At 33.8% G+C, this 26,823-nt stretch overlaps 1 protein-coding gene across 1 annotated transcript; it reads left to right on the forward strand.

Annotated features, from left to right (window-relative positions):
- Positions 1-16,309: 16,309 nt before the first annotated feature.
- Positions 16,310-26,326, forward strand: LOC110671628 (F-box/LRR-repeat protein 15). Its single transcript, XM_021834135.2, has 17 exons — positions 16,310-17,163; positions 18,436-18,694; positions 18,777-18,909; positions 21,229-21,328; positions 21,403-21,600; positions 21,689-21,959; positions 22,071-22,169; positions 22,274-22,362; positions 22,503-22,602; positions 22,697-22,867; positions 23,637-23,789; positions 23,894-24,054; positions 24,140-24,338; positions 24,588-25,054; positions 25,162-25,225; positions 25,765-25,851; positions 26,030-26,326. Exons 1-17 carry the CDS (start codon positions 16,682-16,684, stop codon positions 26,108-26,110), a joined length of 3,114 nt encoding a protein of 1,037 aa, XP_021689827.2. The 5' UTR covers positions 16,310-16,681; the 3' UTR covers positions 26,111-26,326.
- The last annotated feature ends 497 nt before the right edge of the window (positions 26,327-26,823 follow it).

Genomic DNA, 26,823 nt, shown 5'->3' on the forward strand with positions numbered 1-26,823 from the left:
TAGTTATAGAAATTATATTTAAAATCAATATCTTACTCTCTGAATCGAGTGCTCACCCTTGTTCAACTATTTTTTCTCAAGTAACAGGTAGCTTTATTTGTGACTAACCTACTTTCTTTTTTCATAAGTTTAAACAGAAAATATTTTAATTTGTTTTTATTGTCTTTTATTTAAATTTAGAATTCTGCATGAACCAATAGTTATATTTTTATTTGGGTTGCAATAACTTAGTTTTGAAATTATAAAATTAATTTTATGAGATTGCATGGATGTATTAGATGTTTATTATTGATGATAGAGAGAGCTGAGCTCCCAAGTATTGATATATGTGATTTGAGGATTATAAGGGTGAGCTAAACTCCCCATATTATTGATATTATTTGTTTATAGGTCATGTGAGTTAATGTTCTCCATTGGATAGTCCAATTTATGGCTGAACTCTGTTCGTTTGTTTTCTTGAAATTGGGCTACCTTAGTGGGCTTTTTGAATAAACTAGAAATAGTTAGGCTTATTACGGGCTTCGGGAGCCTTATGCTGGCCAAAGTCCTAATGTCAGTCCGGCTCAAAGATCGAGTTATGACAAAGTTGGTATCAAAGCATAGGATCCTAGAATCTTAAAAAGAGTCTTCTTTAGAGGTCACATGTGGAGTATAGGGTCCATACTAATTCTTGTTTTATCATCCTTACATCTAACTTCTGCCTTACGTGCTTGTATGTGTTTTTGGTTGTATAGTTATGTATAACATATTATTTTGGTATTTGCGGGCTTATATAGTTCAATTTCAGGAAGTATGCATAGAGGAAGGTGAACTGCCACAGCATAGGAGCGGAAAGTGTCGGATGAAGTATCAGCGCAGAATGACGCACCGACTCCTAAGAGACATGGCAAGAAACGTAGAGCTGCTCAAGTGGAAGAGCAGCCACAATCAAAAGAGTAGCCATACATGGCCCAAGGTCTTATAGATCCTATGGTAGTTATCCTTACAAGACTACAGAGGACCATTAAAATGATGGCACAATACATGACAAACCCTCCACAGCTGTCTCCTATACAAAGGGCAGAGCCTTACAAGCAGATAATCAATTTTAAAAAGTTACTGCCCAGGTTATATGATGGTACAGGTGATGCATATAGATTTATGGATTCTTATAGACAGGCTAGGTTAGAGTTGCAGTTGACAGATGTATTAGGGCTTGTTCTTTGGCCATGGTTGACAGATTATGAGCTTCCCTGAATTAAGGAGTTAACTTGGGCACAATTTTTGGAGTTGTTCATAAATAGATTTGTGCCATAAAGTTTTAAGGATCAGTAACAGTGAGCCTTTAAAGCTTTGAAGCAGAATGGAAGAATAGTTAATGACAATACATCTGAGTTCTTAGAGCTGAGTAGATATGCCCGACTGTTATAGCCACTGAGGCTATGAAGGTGAAGAGGTTTATGAAGGGACTGGATAGAAGGTATACTAATTTGGCTATGCTGGCAGACTAGCCTTTTGATATAGTTATGGACTGAGCCCGAAAAATAGAGATGAGCACATGGGCAATAATGGAAGTAGACCTAAGGAGAGCAAAGCTAAAGGGTCATCTGGTGTGCCCCATATGTGCATGATGGGTGGAGGCAGCCAAAGCAATTACAGTGGTAGAATCAGATGCAATAAATAAGGGGGCCTTAGACACAGACTTAGGGGTTAAGATCAAGATACTGCTCTAGCAGTGAGCAAAGCTCTAGTTATAGCAGTTGAGGGTCTAGTTCGGGTTCCTCTTTTGCACCATGTACTCAATGTGGAAGAGTACACTCAGGACCCTGCTTGGTGAGTACAAAAGGATGTTTCAGGTATGGCCAGCCAGTTTACTTTGCTAGGGAATGCCCCATGTTCAGTAAGCATCAGACAGGGTCCTAAGGTTCTGTAGCCAATGTACCCCACCAACTACTCCCTAGTACTTCTAACATGTCGAGTAGCCAATTAAGTGGCCAACAGGGCCGTGGACAAGGAGGACACAATTATGGAGGCAGATCAGGTGAGAGAAGCCAATTTAAGGGTTCTGTACCATGTGGCAGGGGACAGACTCAGGTTTTTACCTTAACACATCAGGATGCTAAAGCTTTAAATGTAATAGTAGCAGATATTCTCACAGTTTATTCTTTTGAGGCACCCGAGTGCTACGCACTTATTTGTTTTCCCTGTGTTTGCCTTGAGATTGGGTAGGAATCTTATGGCTTTAGAGTGTCCTTTAGCCATTCCTCTCAGTGATACTATAGTTGTGGCTATGGTTTTTCCTAGCAGTCTAGTGATAGTAGATGCAAAGATCGTCTCGGCAAATTTGGTTCCCTTATTGGTGATGGACTTTGATGTGATTTTAGACATAGATTGGTTGTCAACCCATTATGCCACATTGGACTATAGAAACCAAAAAGTGTACTTCCATATTCTTGGAGTGGAAGAGTTCAGCTTGATGGTGACAGGAATGTAGCTCCATACAATCTAGTGTCAGCTATAAGTGCCATAAAGATGTTAAGGTGTGGTTGTTAAGGTTCTTTGGCACTAATGAAGGACACATCTATTGAAGGTACTGGTGTGGAAAATGTACCTATTATTAGGAAATTTACGGATATGTTTCTTGAGGAGCTTCCTGAGTTGCTACCTGATAGGGAGATTGAATTCTGCATAGATACTGTATCAGGTATAAACCCGATTTCCATGCCACCCTATAGGATGGCACTAGTGGAGTTAAAAGAATTGAAAGAATAGCTACAGGAGCTTCTAGACAAGGGTTTTATTCAGCCAAGCATATCACCTTGGGGTGTTCCTATTTTATTTGTAAGGAAGAAGGATGGGTCATTAAGGTTGTGCATTGAATATAGACAGCTGAATAAGATGACAGTTAAGAACAAGTATCCACTCTCTCAGATTGATAATTTGTTTGATTAGCTGCAAGTAGCAAGATACTTCTCTAAGATAAACCTACAGTCAAGCTATCACCAGCTAAGAATAAAGAATGAGGATGTGCCAAAAACAACATTCATGATTAGATATAGCCATTATGAGTTCTTAGTGATGTCATTTGGACTCACTAATACACCAGTAGCCTTTATGGATCTAATGAACAGTGTGTTTAAACCATTCCTAGATCACTTTGTCATTGTTTTCATATATGACATTTTGGTACATTTCCGGATCGAGGAAGAACATGCTTGGCACTTAAAGATGGTGCTGCAAACCTTGAGGGAACATCAGTTGTATGCTAAGTTTTCAAAGTGTAAGTTCTAGTTGGAAAGTATTTCATTCTTGGGACATGTGGTCTCTAATAAAGACATTCATGTGGATGCCAAGAAAATTAAAGCAGTAATTGATTGGCTGAGGCTTACTACAGTCATTGAGGTGCGAAGTTTTTTAGGCCTAGTAGGTTATTACAGGCACTTTGTACAGAACTTTTGCAAGATAGCAGCTTCTCTAATACAGTTAACAAGAAAGAATATCCCCTTTTCTGGTCAAATGAGTATAAGGAAAGCATTTAAAAGCTTAAAGACTATTTAACTATAGCTCCTATGTTGACCTTGCCTGTGATTGGAGAAGAGTATACAATATACTGTGATGCTTCTAGAGTTGGGTTCGGGTGTGTTTTGATGCAACATGGTTAAGTGGTGGCTTATGCTTATAAACAATTAAAGAAGCATGAGCAGAATTACCCTACTCATGATCTGAAAATAGCAGCCATTGTCTTTGCACTGAAAATTTGGAGGCACTACTTGTATGGTGAAACGTGTGAGATATACAACAACTATAAAAGCTTGAAGTATATCTTTCAGCAGAGGGATTTAAATTTGAGGCAAAGGAGATGATCAAATTTACAACTTGTTTGAAAGGATGTTTATGGAGGTAATGGATAGATTTTTAAAGTATGATACTTGTTTGGGAGGAAGATTTTTTAGAGGTAAGGTTTTAGGAGGTTTTAAAATGTCCAAAACCCTCATTTTTTTAACCTGCCAAACTAGTAGATTGGGAAGGTTTTGTTACCATACTTTCAAGTAATTTTTATCACTCGTCTCTGAACTTTACCCCGTGTTTCACTTTCATTCCTAAACTTCATTTTATCACTCAAAAATACATAAACTTTAATTTTATCACACTAAAAATCCCTATCACTAGACTCCAGCGAGAGCTCCGATTTGATGCTTACATGGCTAATTACATGCTGCCATTTAAAAAAAAACTAAATAATATCACACATGGACATCTTCCTTTCTCTCTCCTTCATGCAACACTATATTACTCTATAAACTAGATCTGATTATTTAAAAGAGGAAGAAAAGGTTAAGACGCCATAGCCATATGCTCGCCTTTTTGTGAGGAGGGATTCAACAGAGGTTAGCCTGAAGAATAGCCAAGGATCCATCAATAATGTCTTAAATTAGCGAAGGGAGCTCAAGAGAAAGGGTTCAGCCAAGATGCTCGTGTAATATTGAGGGGGATTTACGTACCTCATGGTCTTCAGCTAACCCAGGGGGATGCTTCTTTGGATGTAGGAATTATGGGGTATGTATACTACATTTTCATGAAATGATTTGTTACAGGAAATGGGTTGGTATTGATTTGTAACTTTTTTTTTTCAGAGGTTGAAATACTATGAGTCTTTCCAATGGTACGATGATCCATTCCCATATAGAGCGAGCCAAATCATTTTTGGTCTTCTTAGGAGAATTGAAAAGATTGAAGCAAAAATGGAGGCTGTGAGAAGGAGGGGAAGAAAGTGGATGGGTCTTGCACTGGTATTGTTTTTTTTATTATTGCTGAGAGGTTATTTGGTTGAGTGGGTGAATTAATGAACACTCAGGCATCACCTGTGTTGAAGTTTAGAGGGAATTGTGTTGTTTACAATAGTGTAGTTGAAATGTTTAATATTATCTTCTCTTTGTACTTCTCTTTGTGGGTTTTGTGAAAAGGTTGGTATTGAATGGGTACTAGTATGGTTGCATTATACTGATCTTAAAAGTTAATAAATTTCCATTTCCTATCAGTACAATGTTTGTGTTTTCCAATCCAGTTTGTTTTGCTTATCCAATCTAATACATACTCATCAATTGAGTTTACAATGAAAATTGTAATCATAGATAATAACAAGGTACAAAATGAAATCCAAATAATCTACTTGTCATTGCACAATGTTGTTCATTTTACATCAGTAATTTGCTTTAAAATTGAAACAATCAATCCTTTGTTGTTTCATATCCTAAAGCAATCCCTTTAAACACTGCAATGTACAAATGATAAACAAAAAACTATCCATAAGATGTCCATTGCATCTATGATCCTTTATAGTTGTACCCATACAACCTATCAACAAAACAATGTTGTTCCAAAAAGAAAGATAAAAAAAGTCCTAAGTATCCTGTTCCCAAATCTTAAACAAAAAATAAAAAGTTGTCATCCTTTAATAAAAAGTCCCAATCTTTGTGGCATCATGCTAAAGATTTAATTCTTCTTCCCTCTTGATATTGATGCTATGCTCTTTCTTGGATTAAGTTTGAATCTCCTTTATGGTTGAGATGTGTTGCTACTAGGTTGACTTTGTTGAAATCAAATAAAATATATATTAGACAAGGCAATATTAATTTAACATTTAGAACATATTATTATTTAAATGTTTAGGATATATTACCTGTGACTGAGATGTAAAAACAAATCCATCTATCATACATTCTTGCATGGAACTTGAGGCTCTTAGAATGGTTTGGCTTGAACCCTAAAATAATGAAATTTTTAGTTAATCAGTGGACACAATCAATTTTTTAAAGATATAAATTTACTAAATGAATATTTCATGTTTGGCAACCATACATCCATCGTTCATTGCACTGTTATTGGTGGGGGCAAGTTACTTTGTGTTGCCTTAGCTTGTCTAGATTGACTGTTACTTATTCCTGAATGGTTTATTGAAGATGTTTTCCTATTTATAACCTGTTACAATTTTATAATTAAAATATCAGCAATTCTTCCTTAAAATATAAAAATTTAATAGTAATAAGAAGTATACTTACTGATCTAGATGTTGCACTAATTGTGGGTACATTCTTGTGAATCTCTTGTTGTGGCCAACTACCCCAAAAATTGTGCATCTCATGTTTACCTTTCCCTTTCTAGAGAGCTTCCCTATTGCAGTTGCCCTTTCAAGTTCCTCAACCTCCTTCCTTCTGGCCCTTTGTTTTTTTCCTCTTTTTTTCAACAGGTTCTAGTGGTGTGATGATATTATTTGTTTGTGCTTTTGGCCATAATTCTTGCCATTAATAGGGTTAATTAATGGCCATACATTCTCAGATATGTATCCACAGAATAAACAACACTGACATATCTCTCAGGGTTCATTGTTTCCAAATATAATAGCACATGCATGTACACAAGGTATATCATTTAAATCCCACCTTCTGCATGTGCAAGTCTTGCTTTCTAAATTAACAACAAACTGACTATCGCCACCAAAAACTTCTACCTTTGTAGCTCCATTAAAAATAGGTTGGAAAATGAAAGATAATTGTTTCATCTCTTCTAATTTTTTTCATTATTTTTGGGCAAATGACTCCTTAGATCTTTGATATCATCTCCCTTTTCCTAAACAACCTTCTCATTAACTTAATTCTAATCATCTCAAGAAGTGTAATGATAGGTTTGTCCCTAGCATCTAGGATTTACCTATTAAAACACTCACAAATATTGTTTGTTAACATGTCAGACATTGTCTCAGGTTTGAAATAAATCCTAAACCAATTCTCACATGGTCTCTCTCTTAACCACTGCCTAGCTTGAGCTTTTTTTTTCTTCTATCTTGTCAAGCCACATGTCTAACTTAGCTATATAAGTGGCTCTAGCTACATTTCATACCAAGTCTTTAAGCTCTTTCTCTTTAAAATTACCTCTAAAATTAGTGTACTTATGTCTAACATAAAGTTTGTGCTAAGAGTTAGGGAACATTTAGCCAATGACATTGACAAGACCTTAATGTATATAAAAGAACAAAAAGAAAATTATCCACTTTTAGTCAGTACACAATGACCTATTAATATTAAAACACTAATTAATAATAGATAAATAGGAAATTTTACCTTTTGCCTGTTTGACGTGAAGGCCCAATAATGGCCATTATACATTTGAAGATCATTTCTAAGTTGCTCCATGAACCATTGCTAACTATCTATATTTTCTGCACTAGGTACAACTGCCCAAGCCAAGGGAAAAATGCAATCATTGGGGTCTATCCCAACTGCTAAAAGCAACTGTCCCCCATATGTGCCCTTTAATCAACAACCATCAAGACAAATGAGGTTCCTACATCCATTTCTGAATGCCTCTTTAAGAGTTGCCAAACATATATGTACACTCCTTGAAACTCACCCTTATCCTCCTTAACCTAGACAGTACTGTCAGGATTAGTCCTCAAAATTTCCTCCTTATAATCGTAGAGGTTTCCATACTAAAGTTCCTTATCACCAATTATCAATTTCAATGCAAAATTTTTAGCCCTCCATGTAATAGTTTTGGTGATTGTGTAACTGAAATCATCCTTTACCCTTGCAATAAGACCACTTAAGCTCCATGTAGGGTCATTCCTATATGCCTCTAAGTAATGTCTAGCTAGCCTCTTACTTGTCATATGGTAATTCTTAAAGCTTTTACCATAGTTATGGTCAAAACAACATGTTTTAATCTGCATTGAGTGGTCAGTTGGTTCTTTAGAGTTCAACTTACAAACCCAAATCTTCCACTTACAATCTTTCACCTTGCATCTTGCTTGCACCCTATGTAGATCATTTTCTGGAAAGAATATCTCATATCTATGTTTGATGCTATGTGCTTTACAAGCTTCTCTGAATTCATCCCTATTACTAAAAACCATTCCCACTTTGAAGGAGGGATCCCTGATATCTCTCTCCATATTAAATTCAGGACACCTAATATCTCCTTCCCCATCAGAGTCAAATTCAAAGTGTAATTCATCTAATGCTCCATAATTTGAATATGTATCATTTCCTTCAAACATCATAAATTTGCCAATTCCCTCATTTGATGGATTTTGAGGCCTACTGCCAATAGACCGTCCCTTTTTAATAGGGTTTTGATTTTCATTAACATTCACATCAACTAAAACATTAGAAACATCTTCATCACCTACTTCTAGATCATACTCATCATCATTCAATTATTGCTGCCTTAATATTGAACATTCTCCACTCCTTACTTGCACCCTATCTTTATCCCCATTCATCCCTTCTTGTTGTCCTTCCTTTTCACCTACTTGCACCCCATCCCTATCCCCTTCATGTAATTACTCTCCTGCCATCTCACCAACTTGCAACCCATCACAGCCCTCATACTCTCTTTGCACTCCTTCCATGTCACCATATTGCTCCTCATCTATTCCTCCATTATCATACACACCTTCAGAAGGTGTATTGTTATTAGCTATACCCAAACTATTATAGGATCCTTCATAATGTCATCAAAAATTGAATCAACTTGACTTCTAATTCCCCCAACGCACTCTTCTGGAATACTCTTATCCTGTAAAATACCATTATCTTGTTGCATATTATCATTTACTTCACAACAAGTTTGATCTTTACAACATAATAAAAAGATTTCATCTTTCTTGTGCCCACTACCTTGCCCCTTTTGTGTGAATTGGTCCTCTTTCCTCTTGCTAAATTTTTTCTTATCAATTGAATATATCTACCTCTCTGTTACGCAATAACACTCAACAGAAAATTAATTTAATATGTACACATCTGGAAAAGGACCCTCCATTTTCATGTGGGTCTCACAATGTTGAAGAATGAACCATATGCTTCAGTGGTCCCTGTCAAAATTTTTTACTTTCCCGCTTTGGAAAACGCACCCCTTTCTTCCATATATGAACAAAATATGAAAAGGTGAAAGCTTGTTTACAAGAGCTGAAGAGAAAATGTTTACCTTTTACACAATCGCACTCTCCACTGTCACAACACGCCCAAAAAAGTTTAAGCTTTTCAGCGGTGTCTTTTAATGGGTTTTTCTTTGTCAACACTGCCAACAGAGTTTTTTCAGTTTTATTTTGTCTTCCCTTTGCAGATCCAAAGATGGATGAATTGAAGATAGAAATTGAAGATAGGGTTTAGGTTTTGCACTTTCATTTTTGAAGGAAGAAGAAGATAACGATTGAAAGAGAGAGCTCTAACTTTTAATGTCCTTATTATACCCAACTGCATGGAGGAGAGAGAAATGAAGATGTCCATGTGTAATATTATTTAGTTTCTTTTTTTTTTTTTTTAAATGATGGCATGTAATTAGCCACATAAGCATCAAATCAAAGCTCTCCACGAGAATCTAGTGATAGGAATTTTTAGTACAATACAATTAAAGTTTAGGTATTTTTTAGTGATAAAAAGAAATTTAAGGATGAAAGTGAAACACATAATAAAATTCAGAGACAAACAATAAAAATTACCTTCATCTTTTTCATTACTTTACTTTACCTTACTTTATAAAACCTCCCCTTACTTTATCTAAACCCTTTGTTAAGAGATTAAACCATAATGAGATTTATCAACTAATAATTGATATATTAGCATTTTTTTATTTTTCTTTAATGAGTAAAAAATTTATAGATATTTTATATAAAATTTAACTCGAAGCACATCATTTTTAAAACGGCCAATATTTTTTTTTCTTTTTAAATTATTTATCTAAAACGGCCAATATTCTTTTTTCTTTTTAAATTATTTATCTTTTTATTTTTTTAATATTTTAGTTTAATAATAACTACTTTTAATCCTTTGACACATTGTGAGACTTTTTAATCGGCTTTTTGTTTTTTTACAAATTTTTTTTGAAATTGAACATAAAATAATTAAATAATTTTTTAAAAATTACTTTCTTCATATTATTTAAAATATATTTTTCAAAAATCAATTTTTTAGCCTATCAACTTTAACGAAGTTTGAAACTTCCATACATGAAAGTAATCAATTTCACATATTTGTTTTTTAATATATATTCAATTAACACTCAATGACTCAAATTAATTATTCTAATTACAATTGATTAATAACATATTTATTAATAACAATAAATATTAAACATTATTAGATTTATAACCTAAAATCTTAATTAATTTGAAAGACTTTTGTCACCATTCGATCCTAAGGGCCAGATCAATATTGAAACCTGAATCTATATAAAGCCTCTGAAACCCGTAATAAACTTCATTATTCTCAAACCCATAATTAGAATCAAAATCAAGACTCAACACACGAACAAAATAAAATAAAATATTATAAATTTATTTGAGCCAACCCAACCGATTACCATCAGAAATCTACTATTAGAGGAGTTTAATTCAATCCTAATGCACAGCATATACAAACTATTTAATATTATAAATTTTTTTATTAATTACTACAATATGTTTATAAACTAATGTCATAACAGAGTTTTAATAATTAAGTAAATAAATAAATAAATACAATAAAAATATTAAATTAAGAAACATCACAACTTATAAAGAAAAATACAAATTAGACTCAAAAAATTAACTTGCAAACTCATCTATTAGATTTAATATTTGGCTTATTGTTATCCCTAAACCCTATATATATTGCGAGAAAAAGTGCATTAGCCACGAAAGCACCTGATAGGCACGTTGCTCATGGGAGAGATGAGAGCATATGTAAGTAGTCCTATCAACTCTTTAAGTTTCAGAACACAGAGGAACTCAAGCATTATTTTAGGCTTTCATGAAGCTCGCGAACGTCGGTTTCTAACTTTATTAATTTTCTTTATTGGTCGTCCAAGCTAGGATGAGCATATTGTGTGGGATTTCTCTCTTTCTAACCAAGAGCGGCTAAAACTCAAATTCACTCATGAATTTTTTGTAGGGAAAGCTTAATTTAGTTTATTTTTAATTTTTTTAATTTAAATTAATTAAAATTTTTTTAATTTAATTTTAATTTAACTCAAAAATTAAGAAAATCAAGAAATGAAATTTTTTATTTTTTAGCTTATATTAAGAAATTAAAAATTTTAACTTAAAAATTAAGAAATTGAATTTTTTATTTTTTTTATTTAAAAAATTAGAATTTATCTCATAAATTTTAACTTTTGAGCTAAATTGAACTTAAAATTAAAATTTCTAAATTAATTTGAATAAAAAGTTAAAAAATGAAAATTAATTAAACTAAATTTTCTCAATAAATAAAGAAGTGAAATTAAATATTTTACCAAAAATATATTTAGCCTTGGGTTAAAGTCACTTTTGTTAACACACTTTAATTACTTGGTGCAATGATTGACAAAAACAATTAAGTGGGCATTTGATTTATCTTTTAAAAATAATTGATGGCTAATATAAATAAGGTGAATTGAGACATTTGATAAACAAAATTAATAAGCAACTGATAGAATATTTATCAGTTACAATTTGTGTCAGTCTATTAGCTAATAGCTTATTTTATTTTATTTTTTTATTTTAACTATTTAACATTTTAAAAAAATTATTAATTATCAAATTTTTGTGTATTTAAAATTATAAAAAATAGTAAATAAATATAAAATATTATAAATACAATAAATATAATGTTCATTTTTATATTTTAATATGTTGTATAATAAATTAATAATTATATATTTATTTTAATAATAAAATAAATAATAAGTTATATACATAGTTTTATTAAAAGCTTAGGGTATATAGTTATTTATTATCGATTATCCATTACAATTAACAGTTAAATTAAATTGACTCTAATTCTATAGATTCGTGTGTAAATTAATTTGATCTCGGTCTTAGACGGGATGTGTCCGAGGATGATAGAAGTAGCCATGGTAAGTTATGCGAGGAAATCTTGATAGCTTGAGTAGCTCCGACAAGATATCAACGAGGCTATGAAGGATGGTGGCTCACACAAGACACCGACAAGTTTAAACCCTGACATGATTCAGTGCCGCTTAAACTCTAACGCATCACTAGTTATATCTTATACATTAAACCGATTATACAGCCATTTAATATAAAATTAACATATCATCTACAGCTCTTTGTTTATTTTTCAGAAGATAATTTATATATATATATATATATATATATATATATATATATATATATATATATAAAAATTTTTCAGAAGATAATTTATTCTCAATTTTTTGTTTCCATGGCTTTACATATAATAATCAATTATGTCTTTTCATATTTGGTGGGCCTCTCTTTGAATTCAATGAAATTAAAGTACAAATTTATCCTTCATTTTTTTTCATGCTTTTACAATAAGAGGGTAATTGTGTCTTTTCATGTTTGGTCGGCCTTCTTTCGAACAGAATGCCTCTCTTGCGTTTGGCCAGCATTCAAAATGGCACTGTGCTACTTAACGTTTGCTCTTCCCACTTTGGCCTTTTGTTATTTCTCACTTGAAATTTCTAAAATCAAAAGAAGCAGGTATGAGTCTCTAACATCATTGAAATACATAATTTTAAAGTAGCTAATATTTATACCTCTTCAAGATCATGTTTACGCCCTTCAATGGTTTCCAGATTTTCTATTCTTGCCTTCTCTTTTTGTTTTTTTCCTCTTTGCTTTTTGGTTTTTTAATCACTTGGCAAGAAGCATGGAGATTAGTAAATCGGCCTGTTGGAGGTCTGCAAAATGAAAAGAGACAGCTGTGAGTCTTTAAAATACCTGAAATATTAAAATAACTAATGGTATTGGTTACTGCTAATGTGCTTACAAAAATAGCAAAATTGTTATAAGATTGAGAAGGTACCTTTTTCATCATCTTTGTGTTATTGTGAACAATGACCAAACTTCAAAAGCAATATTGCACCAGCCATTTCAAGCAAACCAGAAAATCTTTGTATCATTATGAATAGTGACCAAACTTCACAAGGAATATTGCACTAGCTCTCTCAAGAAAAATAGAACAAGAGACAGGTGTAAACTAGAATGTATTTTGAAAGAATATTAAAAGTTGTAGTGAGATTAGTGACCAAACTTCACAAGGAATATTGCATTAGCTCTCTCAAGCAAAATAGAACAAGAGACAGGTGTAAACTAGAATGTATTTTGAAAGAACATTAAAAGTTGTAGTGAGATTAACACCCTTTAAATCTTTTATTCTATTTGTTTTTTGGTGCTCACTTTGAACAGTAGTTGAATAAAATTTGAGGATTTCTTTCATTGTAAAAAGAAACCAAATTATGTTCAGTTTTTTCATTGTGCACAGTGCAATTATTAAGGGAGGAAAAGAAACCAAAACCAGTGTAGGACCTTTCTCAAGCAAAAGACAAAGAAAGACAGGTGGCAACCTTTGAAATTGGCTACATTTGTGTATCTAATAAGGTTGGTGAGTGTTCACACTGAATATAAGTCAATATGTTTTCAAAAGAAGTATAAGAAAATTGTAATCAGATTAAAAGTGTTCTCTTCCATTCTATTTAGCATTCATGCTAATAAGGGCTTTTTGGTACTTAAATATAAAAATATTTGTTTAGTAGTTAATCCCTTTTTTAAGTCAAATATGGGCATTTTAATTACACGAGAAATTCTTGTCTAAATTTAATTCATTATGCACTCAAAATATAAATATGTCAAATCCATATATTTAATAAATAAGTCTCACCATATATGTTGTGTCTTTGGTTCATAGTGGACTGATTCTAAACAAGAAAAATCCTTAATTATATATAGCTATCTTGAAAGCAAAGATAATCCTTGAAACTATAACTAATAAGATAGTAATTAGTGAAATTAATTTCACTTATTATCCTTCAACTTTTGTTGCTTTATTGAGATAGTCTTTGAATTTTAATTTATAATTTAAATTCTTTTAAATAATATCAATTTAATGAATATTAAACTCGTTATAACATGATTTTGTCCATATACAAGTTAAAAAGAAGGCCGGCATGATACTCTCTTTCCATCTCTCTCTCTCTCTCTCTCTCTCTCTCTCTCATACACACACATACACACTCTTTCTCCTTAAATTTAGTATCACTCCAATAGCAACAAACACCAAAATCAACAACATTAGAAAATTAGAAATTCACAATAGTGCATAAATAACACAAAATTATACTCATTCTTTGAACTTATGATGCCAAAACAACCAAGAAAGTAGGTCAAACCTCAATGCACAAGCAAGCGATGTTTGTTTATGTTATCGTGGTCACATGGGGTGGGGTTGGGGGGGTCGGGGGGTGGGGGGAAGAAGGGCACGATTGGGTGCACCTCAATTAGTGCATCCTCTAGTGATTGTCACTCACCTACATTTGGTCAAATCGAAGCCCAAAATCTAAATGTGTTACCTGGCTTTTAGATTCTGACCTACATGACCCACTTCTTTTGATTCAATCAACCCTTACAGTAATGGTGTTATGGCTAGCACTCGTGGCAAAGGCCTTTCTACACCAACTCTAAATAACCCATTAAAATTCTCGACAAACTATTCCTAGCAATGATAATGATTTCCAAACATGAATGTTTGCAACAAATCTTTATGGATATTATTGCTCATGGACAACATGCACTAGTGTTGCTAATGTTGGTTTTGGATGTTTGGAGGTATCTTTATTTGGATCATCAAGTTCTAGAACGAAATTGAAGTAAGAAGATTGATAATAACTTTGTGATACCTAGAAGAGAAAATTTGATTAAGAGGTTGAAACTTTCAATTTCTTCATCGGATACTCTCCGATACAAACAACACAAAACTCTTTGCTTTTCAACCCAAAAATTTCAAAGAAAAGGAAGAGACGATAAAGAGAAAGCAAGGTGCGTGATTAAATAAGAGAAAATATTTTTTAGATGTCTTTTTTTTTTCTTTTTGATATGCCACATTTTTCTAATTAAGGTTTAATTGTTGTTATTATTTTGATATGCTATATAATTTTTTTAATAAGTTTAAGTATAAAATTGTTTTATAAGGATTCTATTGTTCATAAATTCATATTAAAGAGTTTTAAATTATAAATTAAAATTTAAAAATAATCTCATTAAAATGATTAAAATTGAAAAATGATGGTAAAATTAATCAACAATTAGTATGTCATCTCAAGGGAGGAAGAGGTGGCAGTGGTGGTAGAGTTTTCTCTTTTTGGTCCGATGTGGGAGCTTGGAATTGAGCAAGGCCAGCAAAATTATTGTGAGGCATACAAAGTGTTACTCCTACATATTCAAGAATATTCATTGCAAGCTTGCAAGCTTCCACTAACGTACAATTAGAGAAGTCTAAGCATTGCCATTGCCCTTTTCAAACATCTTTCATTTCTTTATGTTGCTCTATTTAATGACATGAACAATTATGAGGGAATGCAATTATATCCTAACATTGGGAATGGGATTTCTCCACGAAATTTTGGTTTATTTATGTCAAATTATTTACCATAATTTTAAGAAATAATAAATTCTTCACGCAAAAATTTATAAAATTACTGGTGCTAAGAGCCTGTTTTGCAGTAAGGAAAGAAGGAAAAAAAAAGTTAATTTTCTTATTTTATTGAAAAAAGAAAGTTCAATTCTCCTATTTTGTAAAAAAAATAAAAGAGGAAAGGAAAAAAATTGTAAAGATTTATGTTTAAGTTATTTTATTTTATGCCCAAACTGGATGGAAAAGAGTGTTAATTTTTTTGTTTTTTTCCCTCTATGCTATTTTTCTCCATAATTGTTATTTTTTAATTTAATTTTATTTATTCAATATAGATATAATAGTAAAAATGTATTTTTTTTTATTTTTCTTTTCATAAAAATATGCAAAATAAATAAATCACTTTTTTATTTTCCTTACCCTATAAAAAAGATTTACAAGAAAAATAATAGTTTTTCTTTTCATATGAATTTTATTTTTTTATAATTTTATTCATTTTTCTGTCTCTAAAGTTTTTATTACTGTTAATTTTTATAATTAATTAATATATAAAAGCCACCCACTTATGAATACAAAAATAAGAAAAAAAACCAAAATAAATATTTTTTTTAAATATGCATGCAACGTAGAATTAATAAAAGTTAATAATTAAAGGAATACATCTAATATAAATATGATATTATATAATCATAGTTTGATAATCATTAAGTTAAATTATATTTTTAAATCAAAATTTATGAAAGATAATTAAAAAATATATAATAAATTTATAAAACTTATTTTTATCTGTGATCCAATATATAGTCGCAGTGCCTTTAAAAAAAAAAAAGAATTTAAGAGAAAAAGGAAAAAAAAATAAAAACGGCGTCGTATTGTCACAGACAAAATTGAAAATGGTGGAAACATGGTTTTTCTTGTACCAAAATAAGTAGGAATTCTGTGATTATATTCAGCATCAGTGCCGACCATTATCTCAAGCAGCTCACGAGATCCGATCAGATCCGTTGATATTCCCTTTCCCTTCCTCTTCCTCTTCTCTCTCTCTCTCTCTCTCTCTCTCTCTCTCTGTGGCTCCCTCTGCTCCTACCTCATTTTTGCATATATCGGGTGAGTCGTCCACCTGCTCTGATCACGAAGAATTCAATCCTGATTCCGTTGTTTGGCGGCGAAGTTCTCGAGAGCAGCTCTTCAATTTCACTCAAAATTAGGGCTTCTTTTTTCTTCTAATACTGAGGTGGAAATGCTTCGGATCGTCATCTAGGGTTCGTAAAGGTGCTACCTTTGCCTTCAATTGCATGAAGATTTGGTGTTGCCTATGCTTCACTTTCGAAGACGAAGAAGCACCGTTAAAGTGTAACAACGTTCAGGATAAAGCCATGAGGGAGGGCATTTTCGAGAATGACAACAACCCTGAGAGCAACATTGAGAATAACGCCGAGGAAACTGCAGCTACGAGATTAGCGCTTGCGTTGACTGACAATAGGCTGGAGCGTGATGATCAGGTCCCCTTGAGGTTGTTCGAGGATATGATTAGAGCGATGCGTAGTGGCCGTGCCAATTGGGACGAGGGGGCACCTGGTTTAGACGAGGTGGTGCATGTGGTTGCCCCGCTTGACTTGAGGAAGACCGCGATTTGTTTCGCACAGCGAGGCCAGGGAGAGAGTAGTAGTTCCACAGCAGCAGCAGCCGCCGCCGCCGCCGCAGTGACAGGTAGTGGTAGCGAGGATTGCGATCGGGATATGCATAATAAGCGAGCCAAAGTTTACTCTGGTTCTCGGTAAGTCCTGATATGAACTTAACAGAAGATGATGCATGACTGGTTGAGAGCTGTGCTGAGCTGGATTCTGTTAATAAGTAGTTAGTTAGTTCTTTACTTGTGTTGCTTATAAAGAAACCGCTTGTAGTTTGATGGTCAAGGAAGATATTCAAACGAAGATATTCTCTCTCTCTGGATTCTCTCCCGTTTCCCTCTTCATTCTTAGATTCTCTGTATTTTCTTTCTTGAAACTATTGGCTTGTGTTCTGCTACTAATTCTTCCTCTCCTCTTCCTTCATTCTTGAAGCTAGGGTTCCTATCTCTTCTTTGATGGTAAGCTTCTCTTCTTCTTTCTCTCTTTCTGTGTTCAATTTCTCCTTGTGTTCTTGTTTTTCACATTCTTGGTTGTATCAAGATTCATCTTCGTCCCTTTAATTCTTTCCCTAAATTCTTACCCATTTGATTACACCAATTCCTGTTATGGATTATGTTCCTTTCTTAGTCACAAGACCTTATCAGAATTGAATGATAGAAGGTGTAAGGGCTTGCGCTTGTGGTGTGATGAGCAATTTACCATGGCCACTCTTTTTTGTTTTAAATCGCTTCAATTTCAAATTTCTCGTTTTGTTGTGCATTGTGATGTATGGTTGGTTTTCTTAAGAGTTTTTATAATATTTTTGTGAGATTGCAATTCAAATGCTATCTTTGTTGCGTAATATACTATTTTCATACTTTTTCGCCGATAGGGGAATGCAAGCCTTCCCAACTTTAGTTATTTTTCCCCCTCTAGAGTTGCTAATCTGTGGTTATAATTAGGATTAATGTTTGCTTTCTTCCTAAAGTTAGTGTGGAATTATGTAAGTTGACACCTTGTTAAAGAATGTGAGCTATTTTCTTGTGATATATTCGACAAAATTATATTTTATAAAAATTGTAATACTGTAGATAGTGCTTCTTTGCACAATAGTAAGCTTCTTCATCATCCGTGTTTTCCCCTATCCCTCAGCACTTATCATAAGGTGCAATTTCTGGTTATAAATGCCTCTCTTTATTTGCTCTTTACAATGCCTGGTTCTTTTACCCTTCACAAAAGATTCTGTTCTAGAGTAGCATCATTTGGGTATTAAGCTTTAAACATCAAATATAATCTCCTTATTTTTAGAATTAGTCTTTATCGTCTTCATATGCAATGTTGGGTGATGCTGATGTGCATGATGAGTGGATTCCTTGACAGTATAGTTTTCATAGTTTTGACGGATATCCTTTTGTCATTGCATTTTTTTCTTCCTTCAGTGATTGTCATTATACAGAGGCTATGTCTTCAGATGCTGGCAATACTAGTTCATCAGCTGATAGAGATTTTCGTTTAAGTCAAAGCTCTTCTGTTCCATCAAGGAATGAGATTTCTTATCATAATTTCATGTGGAATTACATCAGTGATGAGAATCCCTGTGATTCTAGTGGTGGGAGAGATGATGGAGATGAGGGTGGTACTTCTAAGTCAGAAGATTTAGAAGTTCGGATGGACCTTACAGATGATTTATTGCATATGGTAACATGCCTAAATATCTTCTTCTGGCATATGTGTATGGTTGTATGCTTTTGTCAATATAAGTTTGTCGTTTTCTTCCCAGGTTTTCTCTTTCTTGGACCACATTAATCTCTGTCAAGCTGCAATGGTTTGTAGGCAGTGGCGAGCAGCCAGTGCACATGAAGACTTCTGGAGGTGTCTGAATTTTGAGAATCGGAACATATCTGTAGAACAATGTGAGTGTTATTGTTGCCAAACTGGTAGATTGTTGTTGTCTTTGTTTTGTGTCCTTATATTCATCCAATTGGAGCAATGGGATTGTAAAAACTTAAAAAGATTCAGTTTGCTGTCCAAAAGAAATGCTATTTTGAAAAACTTAGCTGAGCCTTAATTTAAATTAGTGATTGTTATATCATTTTTTGATGTTGCTAAGCTTATGCACAATCCTGTTGTTATTTCATTGCTAGTTACCTGATATGAGAATATCAGTGAAATCAGGAAGACTGTTTAGATAGGTTTGCAAAATTTCAAAAAAGTTCTAGTCGACAGCAGGGGCTAAATACTAAATAATGACAGATTCACTGCAGGATATGGCTATGCCATGGTAGGATACTACATGTGAAAATAATAATAATATTGATAATATAGGATTTGACACAGGGTTTATGTGTTGATTAGTAAATAAATAAGAATGGATACATGCTGCAATCTCAGATATCAAACAGGTGTATGTAAGCTGCATGAGCATTCACTTTTCTGAACTGAAATGCGCTACAGAAAGCCTATGGGTAGTCTTGCTTATGACTTTTGTTTAAGAGATGATGTATCCTAACCATTGTGCATGTGTCATGTAATGGGGGTGAAAGGGTTATAAGCTAAGTTCAACATGTTATGCAAGTACCAGTTTGAAGATGCATAGTCAGCCAATGTTGTTATAATCTTATGATTCGATTTTCTGCTCTAGCGATTCAAATCTATAGGTTGAATCTCAGATGCATCTGAATCTTAACCAAATCTTACGGTTCAATAGTGAATTTGGTGAATCAATATGAATCTACTGATTCAGTTTTTCTTTTTCTAGAGGGTTGTTAGGCTCTATAGCTTCAAAATTTAATATTTCACTTTATTTTTTATTGTGAGAAGTGCATATAAAACCTTTATTTAGCTATTTTTCTTCCACTAGCCATTCTTGTCCCTATTCCTCTTCTTTTGTCTTTGTTTTCGTTTTTTCTATTATAAATATACTTCTCTAATTATAGTTGTTAAATTATGACATTTTATATTAATGTATTCTAACCTTTTAATTTAACCCACTATCCTTTTTTATTATTTAATTATTTGTTCAAATTTAAATGGGAATTTCAGTACCTGCACAATGATAATAATTGTCTACAATTCAAGAGTTTATAATTTATAACATAAAAAACCAAATAACATAATAAGATTTTTTTTTTCCATTATAAAGCATAACTCTTATTAGCTAAATATTAATTCTGTATTTATCAAAATATAACATTGTGATTTTTTTTTTTTACTTTTTTTTAGAACATATATCATTTTTAATTAATTTTGAGAACTTTTATCAAATCTTATGATTCGGTTTGATTCTCCATTCACAAAATGAAGATTTCGATTCTCGATTCGAATCTTGATTTGACAACTATGGAGTCAGCCTCTATCTGGAATTAAGTCTAAGCTGAGTATATATATCAGGGCATGCATTTTGTAATTACCTTATGAGGAAATATAGAGGGAATTGAGGAGTGTAGGTATGCCGTATGGGTAGGAGTCTTAATAGCATTACCTTTGCTACATAGTTAAAATTCAGTGGGTTTTCATATGCATATTGACAATATTTTGACCTATGGAAACATGAATATCAGTTTCTTTGAAAAGTTAAATTTTTGTAATCTAGTTGAAGATTCACGGTTTGCATTCTCAACCAAAGTTTTCATTAAAAGTTTAAGAGTAAAGTACTTAGTCATCCCTGGATTATGTTAAAATTAGCCCATATATTCCTTGGTTTTTAAAAATCAATGATTTAGTCCCTGTAGTTTGACTCTGTCAAACTGAAGGTCCCTCGGTCCAATTTTCCATCAATTTTTAGTTAATTGTTTGAGAATGATCTAAATATCATTAAAGGTAAATTACTTTTTGTCCTTGGATTATCTCAAAATTAACACATATTTCCTCGGCTTTTCAATAATCAATGTTTTAGTCCTTGTATTTTGACTTGGTCAAACTGAAAAGAAAATACACTATTTTTAAATATGGATGGAGGAACTTTCAATTTGACAGAATCAATATACATGGACTAAACTATTTGTTTTTGAAAACAAGGGAACATGTTAATTTTGACGTAATATAAAGATGAAAAAGTAATTTACCCAAAGTTTTATTAAAGCGGCAATCCAATTTCATTATGATGACTATTCTAAATTATTAGGTTGTAATACAATTACATGAATGTATAATGCTTGAAGGCATTCAATATCCCTTTGTTTTTAAAAAATAATTTGGAAATTAATTTGGCCTCGTGCAATTTGAATTTTCAGTTGAAGACATGTGTCGGAGATACCCAAATGCAACTGAAGTGAATGTTCATGGTGCTCCCAACATCCACTTGCTTGTTATGAAAGCAGTCTCTTCATTAAGGTACTTGTGCTTCCTTGGTTCATGGTTGCTCTGATTAAATAATTTCATGCTGCTAATCTCTTAATTCTTCTCAGAAATCTTGAGGTTTTAACATTGGGAAGAGGACAACTAGGGGATCTTTTTTTCCATGCCTTAGCAGAGTGTAACATGTTGAAGAGTTTGAATGTCAATGATGCTACTCTGGGTAATGGTGTTCAGGAGATCCCTATAAACCATGATAGATTGTGTCATCTTCAGCTTACAAAATGCCGTGTGGTTAGGATATCTGTAAGGTGAAACAATATTAAGTTTCCAAAGCAAACTCTTATCTTCTGCAAGTTTGCTCAATTTATATGTTGTGGTAAAATATATGTTTTGCAGGTGCCCACAACTCGAAACATTGTCTTTGAAGCGCAGCAACATAGCACAGGCTGTACTCAGTTGTCCTCTTTTGCGTCTCCTTGATATAGGGTCTTGCCACAAGCTTTCAGATGCAGCAATTCGCTCAGCAGCAACTTCATGTCCTCAATTGGAGTCTTTAGACATGTCGAATTGTTCATGCGTTAGTGATGAAACGTTACGAGAAGTAGCCCTCACTTGTGTTAATCTCCATATTCTGGATGCATCATATTGTCCAAATATATCACTTGAGGTTTTTTATTTTTTTTTATTTTTTTATTTTTTTATAAAAAAAACCATCTTAATTTTGGCTCTATGTGGATCTATCATTTGTTTGACATGCTTCCTTGTGTCTGTTTTGAAGTCTGTAAGACTGCCAATGTTGACAGTTCTCAAGCTTCATAGCTGTGAGGGAATCACGTCAGCTTCTATGGCTGCAATATCTCGTAGTTATATGTTGGAGGTTTTACGTCTGCTGCGCTACATATTTTTCTTGCCCAGATGTATTTCATCCTCTCTAAATAACAAGAATTGAACATCAAAAGTGACATTGTAATTTTGTTGCAGGTTTTGGAGCTTGACAATTGCAACCTATTGACTTCTGTGTCATTGGATCTTCCTCGCCTGCAGAACATACGGCTAGTACATTGTCGCAAGTAAGTTTGTTACTCCATTTATTTTCCCATGCATTTCAAATCTCAAAAAGTATTCTTGCTTTCTGCGGAGTACAGGAGGTGGAGTTTGCTCTTCCTTCTTTATTTTCCATTACTTTTTATCATTTCAACTTCCCTGGCAGGTTTGCTGATCTGAACTTACGAAGTATCATGCTATCATCTATAATGGTGTCTAATTGTCCAGCACTCCATCGTATTAGCATCACATCAAACTCTCTTCAAGTGTGCTTTACAATTACACATCTATATCTTTCTCGTCTTTTCCTTGATCATTTGTTGAAGTTTTTAATTCTCAGAATTGTATTATGACATGCAGAAACTAGTATTGCAGAAACAGGAAAACCTCACAACATTGGCATTGCAATGCCAATGTTTGCAAGAAGTAGACCTCACAGATTGTGAATCTCTGACAAATTCTATTTGTGAAGTTTTTAGTGATGGCGGGGGGTGCCCTATGCTAAAAACATTGGTTCTTGACAGTTGTCAGGTTCGTAAATGTCCTTTGCTGAAATCCATTCCTGTTCATGTTCTCTATTGCTGATTTCATGAAGTGTGATCGTACTTGGTGCACAATAAATGGGAAATGGTGTTTCTTGACACAATATTATTTTTATTATAAACATCATGTTGTGTTCTTGAGTTTGGTTTCCATGTGAAGTGGATGATTGCTTGATGGTGTTTTCTTTCTGTTGGACTTCAATTTTTTAGCCAAGCAACTTGGGTGGGATTCTGATACTTTGTCAATTACCAATGCTATAGATGGTACTAAATTAGGGCTTGAGAAATGTAACTGGTGCACTGCTGATACTAGAAATCCAGTCTGTAGAATTAGAGTTTAGACATAATTATACAGAGAAAAAGGTATTCAACTTGATCGCCTCAAATATTAGGATTCAACTTGATCACTGCAAATCTTAGGTTTTCAGAATTTAGGGAAGAATTAATGAGTTGAAGAAATTTGAAGATTAGGTGAGGGAAGGCAAGGATGAGAAGGTTCTGGCAAGAACTTCACTGAATCCATGGGGTCATGCTTGCAAATAGTATTCACTGTTGGCCATTTATGGGAAGTGTATGTGCCCCGAAGAAATTAAGTATTCACTTCTTAATACCACAGTTTGGAGTCATTGATACTGTCCCATGCTGGTTTATTACTTCCTAATGTTAACATCTCAAGTCTCTTTGATGATTCATGTGATTGATGGTGTTTGAAATTGATTTTCCCATTTAACTGGATTTAACAATTTAAACTTTTTCAGAGCTTGACGGCTGTGCAATTCTGCAGCACCTCTTTAGTGAGTCTTTCCCTAGTTGGTTGCCGTGCTATTACTGCTCTTGAATTGATGTGCCCGTGTCTTGAGAAAGTTTGTCTAGATGGTTGTGATCATCTTGAGAGAGCATCATTTTCTCTTGTGAGTGACAGTCACTGTAACCTATTCTTTTTGTGTGTGCTAAATTCTCAGTTTATGCTGTAAAACATCAATGATAAACAGGATTTTGATCTTCGCCTTTTTAGGTCGCACTCCGGTCACTGAATTTGGGAATTTGTCCCAAATTAAGTGTACTTAATATTGAAGCACCATATATGGTGTCACTCGAGTTGAAAGGATGTGGTGTGTTGTCTGAAGCAACTATCAACTGTCCTCTCCTAACATCCTTGGATGCTTCCTTCTGCAGGTAATGCACTTATATTGCTTTTACTAGTATTTTGGGCATCCCTTCTTGGTCTTATAGTTGATGTCTTTTGGCTGTGTATCTGCAGCCAACTTAAGGATGACTGCTTGTCTGCAACAACTGTGTCCTGCCCACTGATCGAGTCATTAATATTGATGTCTTGCCCATCTGTTGGTTCTGATGGACTTTACTCTCTGCGTTGGCTTCCACGTCTGACTGTGCTAGATTTGTCATATACTTTCATAATGAATCTGAAGCCAGTTTTTGAGTCTTGTTTGCAACTGAAGGTAATTATCGTTGTAACTTTTAATCTTCACTTTACCTGAAGTACTGAAGTTGGATAAGGGTATGTGGATATGGATGTGAGTGACACTTCAACACTTCAAACGAAGGGGAAGATCTACGAAGATTTAGTTTATTAACTGGAATTTTCATTGTTTCATCAAAGAATTGATTTTTCTGTCTAATTTAGTTACTATGTTTCTTATATTTTTCACACGTAATGTTGATACTCATTTTACCTCTTGACCTTGAAGGTACTAAAATTGCAAGCCTGCAAGTATCTCACTGACAAGTCTTTGGAGCCTCTTTACAAGGAAGGAGTTCTGACAGTGCTTCAGGAGTTGGATTTGTCTTATGGTACCCTCTGTCAGTCTGCCATAGAGGAGCTTCTTGCTTGCTGTACACATCTCACTCATTTGAGCTTGAATGGCTGTGTGAATATGCATGACCTGATTTGGGAATATAATGGAGGTCAACTTTCTGAGTTTCCAAGCGTACATAATTCTTCTGCCCTGCTCTCTGATAAGAATATAAATGAACCAATTGAGCAGGCAAACCATTTGCTACAGAACCTCAATTGTGTGGGTTGTCCAAATATTAGGAAAGTTCTCATTCCACCAATGGCGCGCTGTTCCCATTTGTCATCACTAAACCTTTCTTTATCTGCCAATTTGAAGGAAGTTGATGTTACTTCTTTTAATTTGTGTTTTCTTAATTTGAGGTATGTTTTTTTTTTTCCTTGACATATTTAATGTTTTTATTTATGTACTTTTTCATTTTTATGCTTTTTTCCACATGTTAATGAATTTGTTTTTGTATACTTTCCAGTAATTGTTGCTCTTTGGAGGTATTGAAGCTTGAGTGTCCTAGACTGACCAGTCTCTTTCTACAGGTATGTGCTTTGTGTCCATGATTCATTTCTGCAGTCATTGTCTTGATACAGCTCATCAGGAAGGGGCAAAAAAAAAAAAAAAAAAAAAAGATAGTGGGATATCCATCTTTAGGTTGGATAAATGTAGGAAGTTTGTTCTATATATTGGGTAAATGTAGCAAGTTGTTATAGTGTTTATGTATTACTTTACCTAGGGCAACTTGTGGAATTGCCATTTGGATTTGATAACTGCTTATTGTTACATATAAAAGAACTAGATTTAAGAATAAATAGAAGTGTTGAGAAGTTGCAGGAATAGGTGTGAAAGCTGGAAAAGTCGACCAGTAAACTGGAGAATCTCTGTTGTTATTCATTCCAGATTTTCTGTCAATAAAGAATTATTCTGTGTCTTAATTTCTCTTCTTTCTCTTTTCTACCTGTTTCTCTCCCTCTAAGTTTCTCCTCTCTCCTTATTTTCTACCTGTTTCCCTGGGGTTGAGGGAAGGTAATCTGCTTCATGAAATACTGTTTTATAACTATTTGTTTTAATGGTATTACAGTCTTGTAACATTGATGAGGAAGACGTTGAAGCTGCCGTATCTCGATGTAGCATGCTGGAGACTCTAGATGTGCGTTTTTGTCCAAAGGTGAGAACATTTTGTTTGACCTCTTTCTATAGCTCCCATCTGGTTGAAAACCAAGACACCATACTGTCTTAATGGTGGAGTGCACATCTTATCCCAGTGTTTTTATTTACTTGTCATCTTTTGTACTAGTTGTATCGATCACACAATGTGTTTGATATTAACATATGTCAACTGTCAGATTTGTACGATAAGCATGGGGAGATTGCGATCAGCATGCCCAAGTTTGAAGCGTGTCTTTAGCAGCCTGTCACCTTCATAATGTGAAGAGAGAATTTTGTTTCATTTTTCCAATCGTGATTCACTTTGAGGTGAAGCGGCAGCTTTATTTGGTGTGATATCTTCTGTTTCACTTGCTGTGTTGTAAATGCACTGCTGTCTTCTTGATGTTGTGGTATATAGGCACTTGTGGTAGCTGACTTAATGCAATAATACAATTAAAAACCTACTAATATCCACCTCCGCCTTTTCGAGTCTCCACAGATTCTTTTTGAATGCACCAATTCTGTGATGAGTTCAGAATTGAATTGAATTGTTCTATTTCGTCTTGTTTAGTTTGTTGTGGTTACTATTTTTGGGAATCTTTTATTTATTTATTTATTGGTTATGTCATTGTCGTTGGAAAAAGATGAACCGATTGATTTTATGTGTAAGTTGAGCCTTGGTGCTGCCTCTCTTAACCTTCTCTACTATCGACTCTTCTACGCTTAAAGCCCTTCATGCCTCGCTCTTTTCTTCCCTTCCCCTTTTCTTCTCTTCGTCCTTTGCCATTTGCCATGAAGCTGGCAAGCTTTTCCTCCCATCATCCCTTGCCATTTGCTGTGATGCTGCCGCTTGTCAATTAGCCACTCTCACTGGTTGCAACTGCCATGCTAATTGCCAAATGCATGACCTTCGCAGTGACGCCCCTTGCTAATTGCCCTTCTCTTTTTGATTTGTGTTGCTGTTGGAATTTTTTTGAATGATTGGTGGCTA

This window comes from Hevea brasiliensis, chromosome 4, assembly GCF_030052815.1.
Source record: "Hevea brasiliensis isolate MT/VB/25A 57/8 chromosome 4, ASM3005281v1, whole genome shotgun sequence".
Classification (NCBI taxonomy): Eukaryota; Viridiplantae; Streptophyta; class Magnoliopsida; order Malpighiales; family Euphorbiaceae; genus Hevea; species Hevea brasiliensis.

What these genes read in the sequence shown, in the direction of transcription:
- LOC110671628 (XM_021834135.2), top strand. Translation starts at nt 16,682, where the DNA reads ATGAAGATTTGGTGTTGCCTATGCTTCACTTTCGAAGACGAAGAAGCA. An exon ending in CTCGTAGTTATATGTTGGAG is followed by an intron (nt 22,170 to 22,273) that starts GTTTTACGTCTG and finishes ATTTTGTTGCAG; the next exon opens with GTTTTGGAGCTTGACAATTG. An exon ending in AGTCTTGTTTGCAACTGAAG is followed by an intron (nt 24,339 to 24,587) that starts GTAATTATCGTT and finishes TTGACCTTGAAG; the next exon opens with GTACTAAAATTGCAAGCCTG.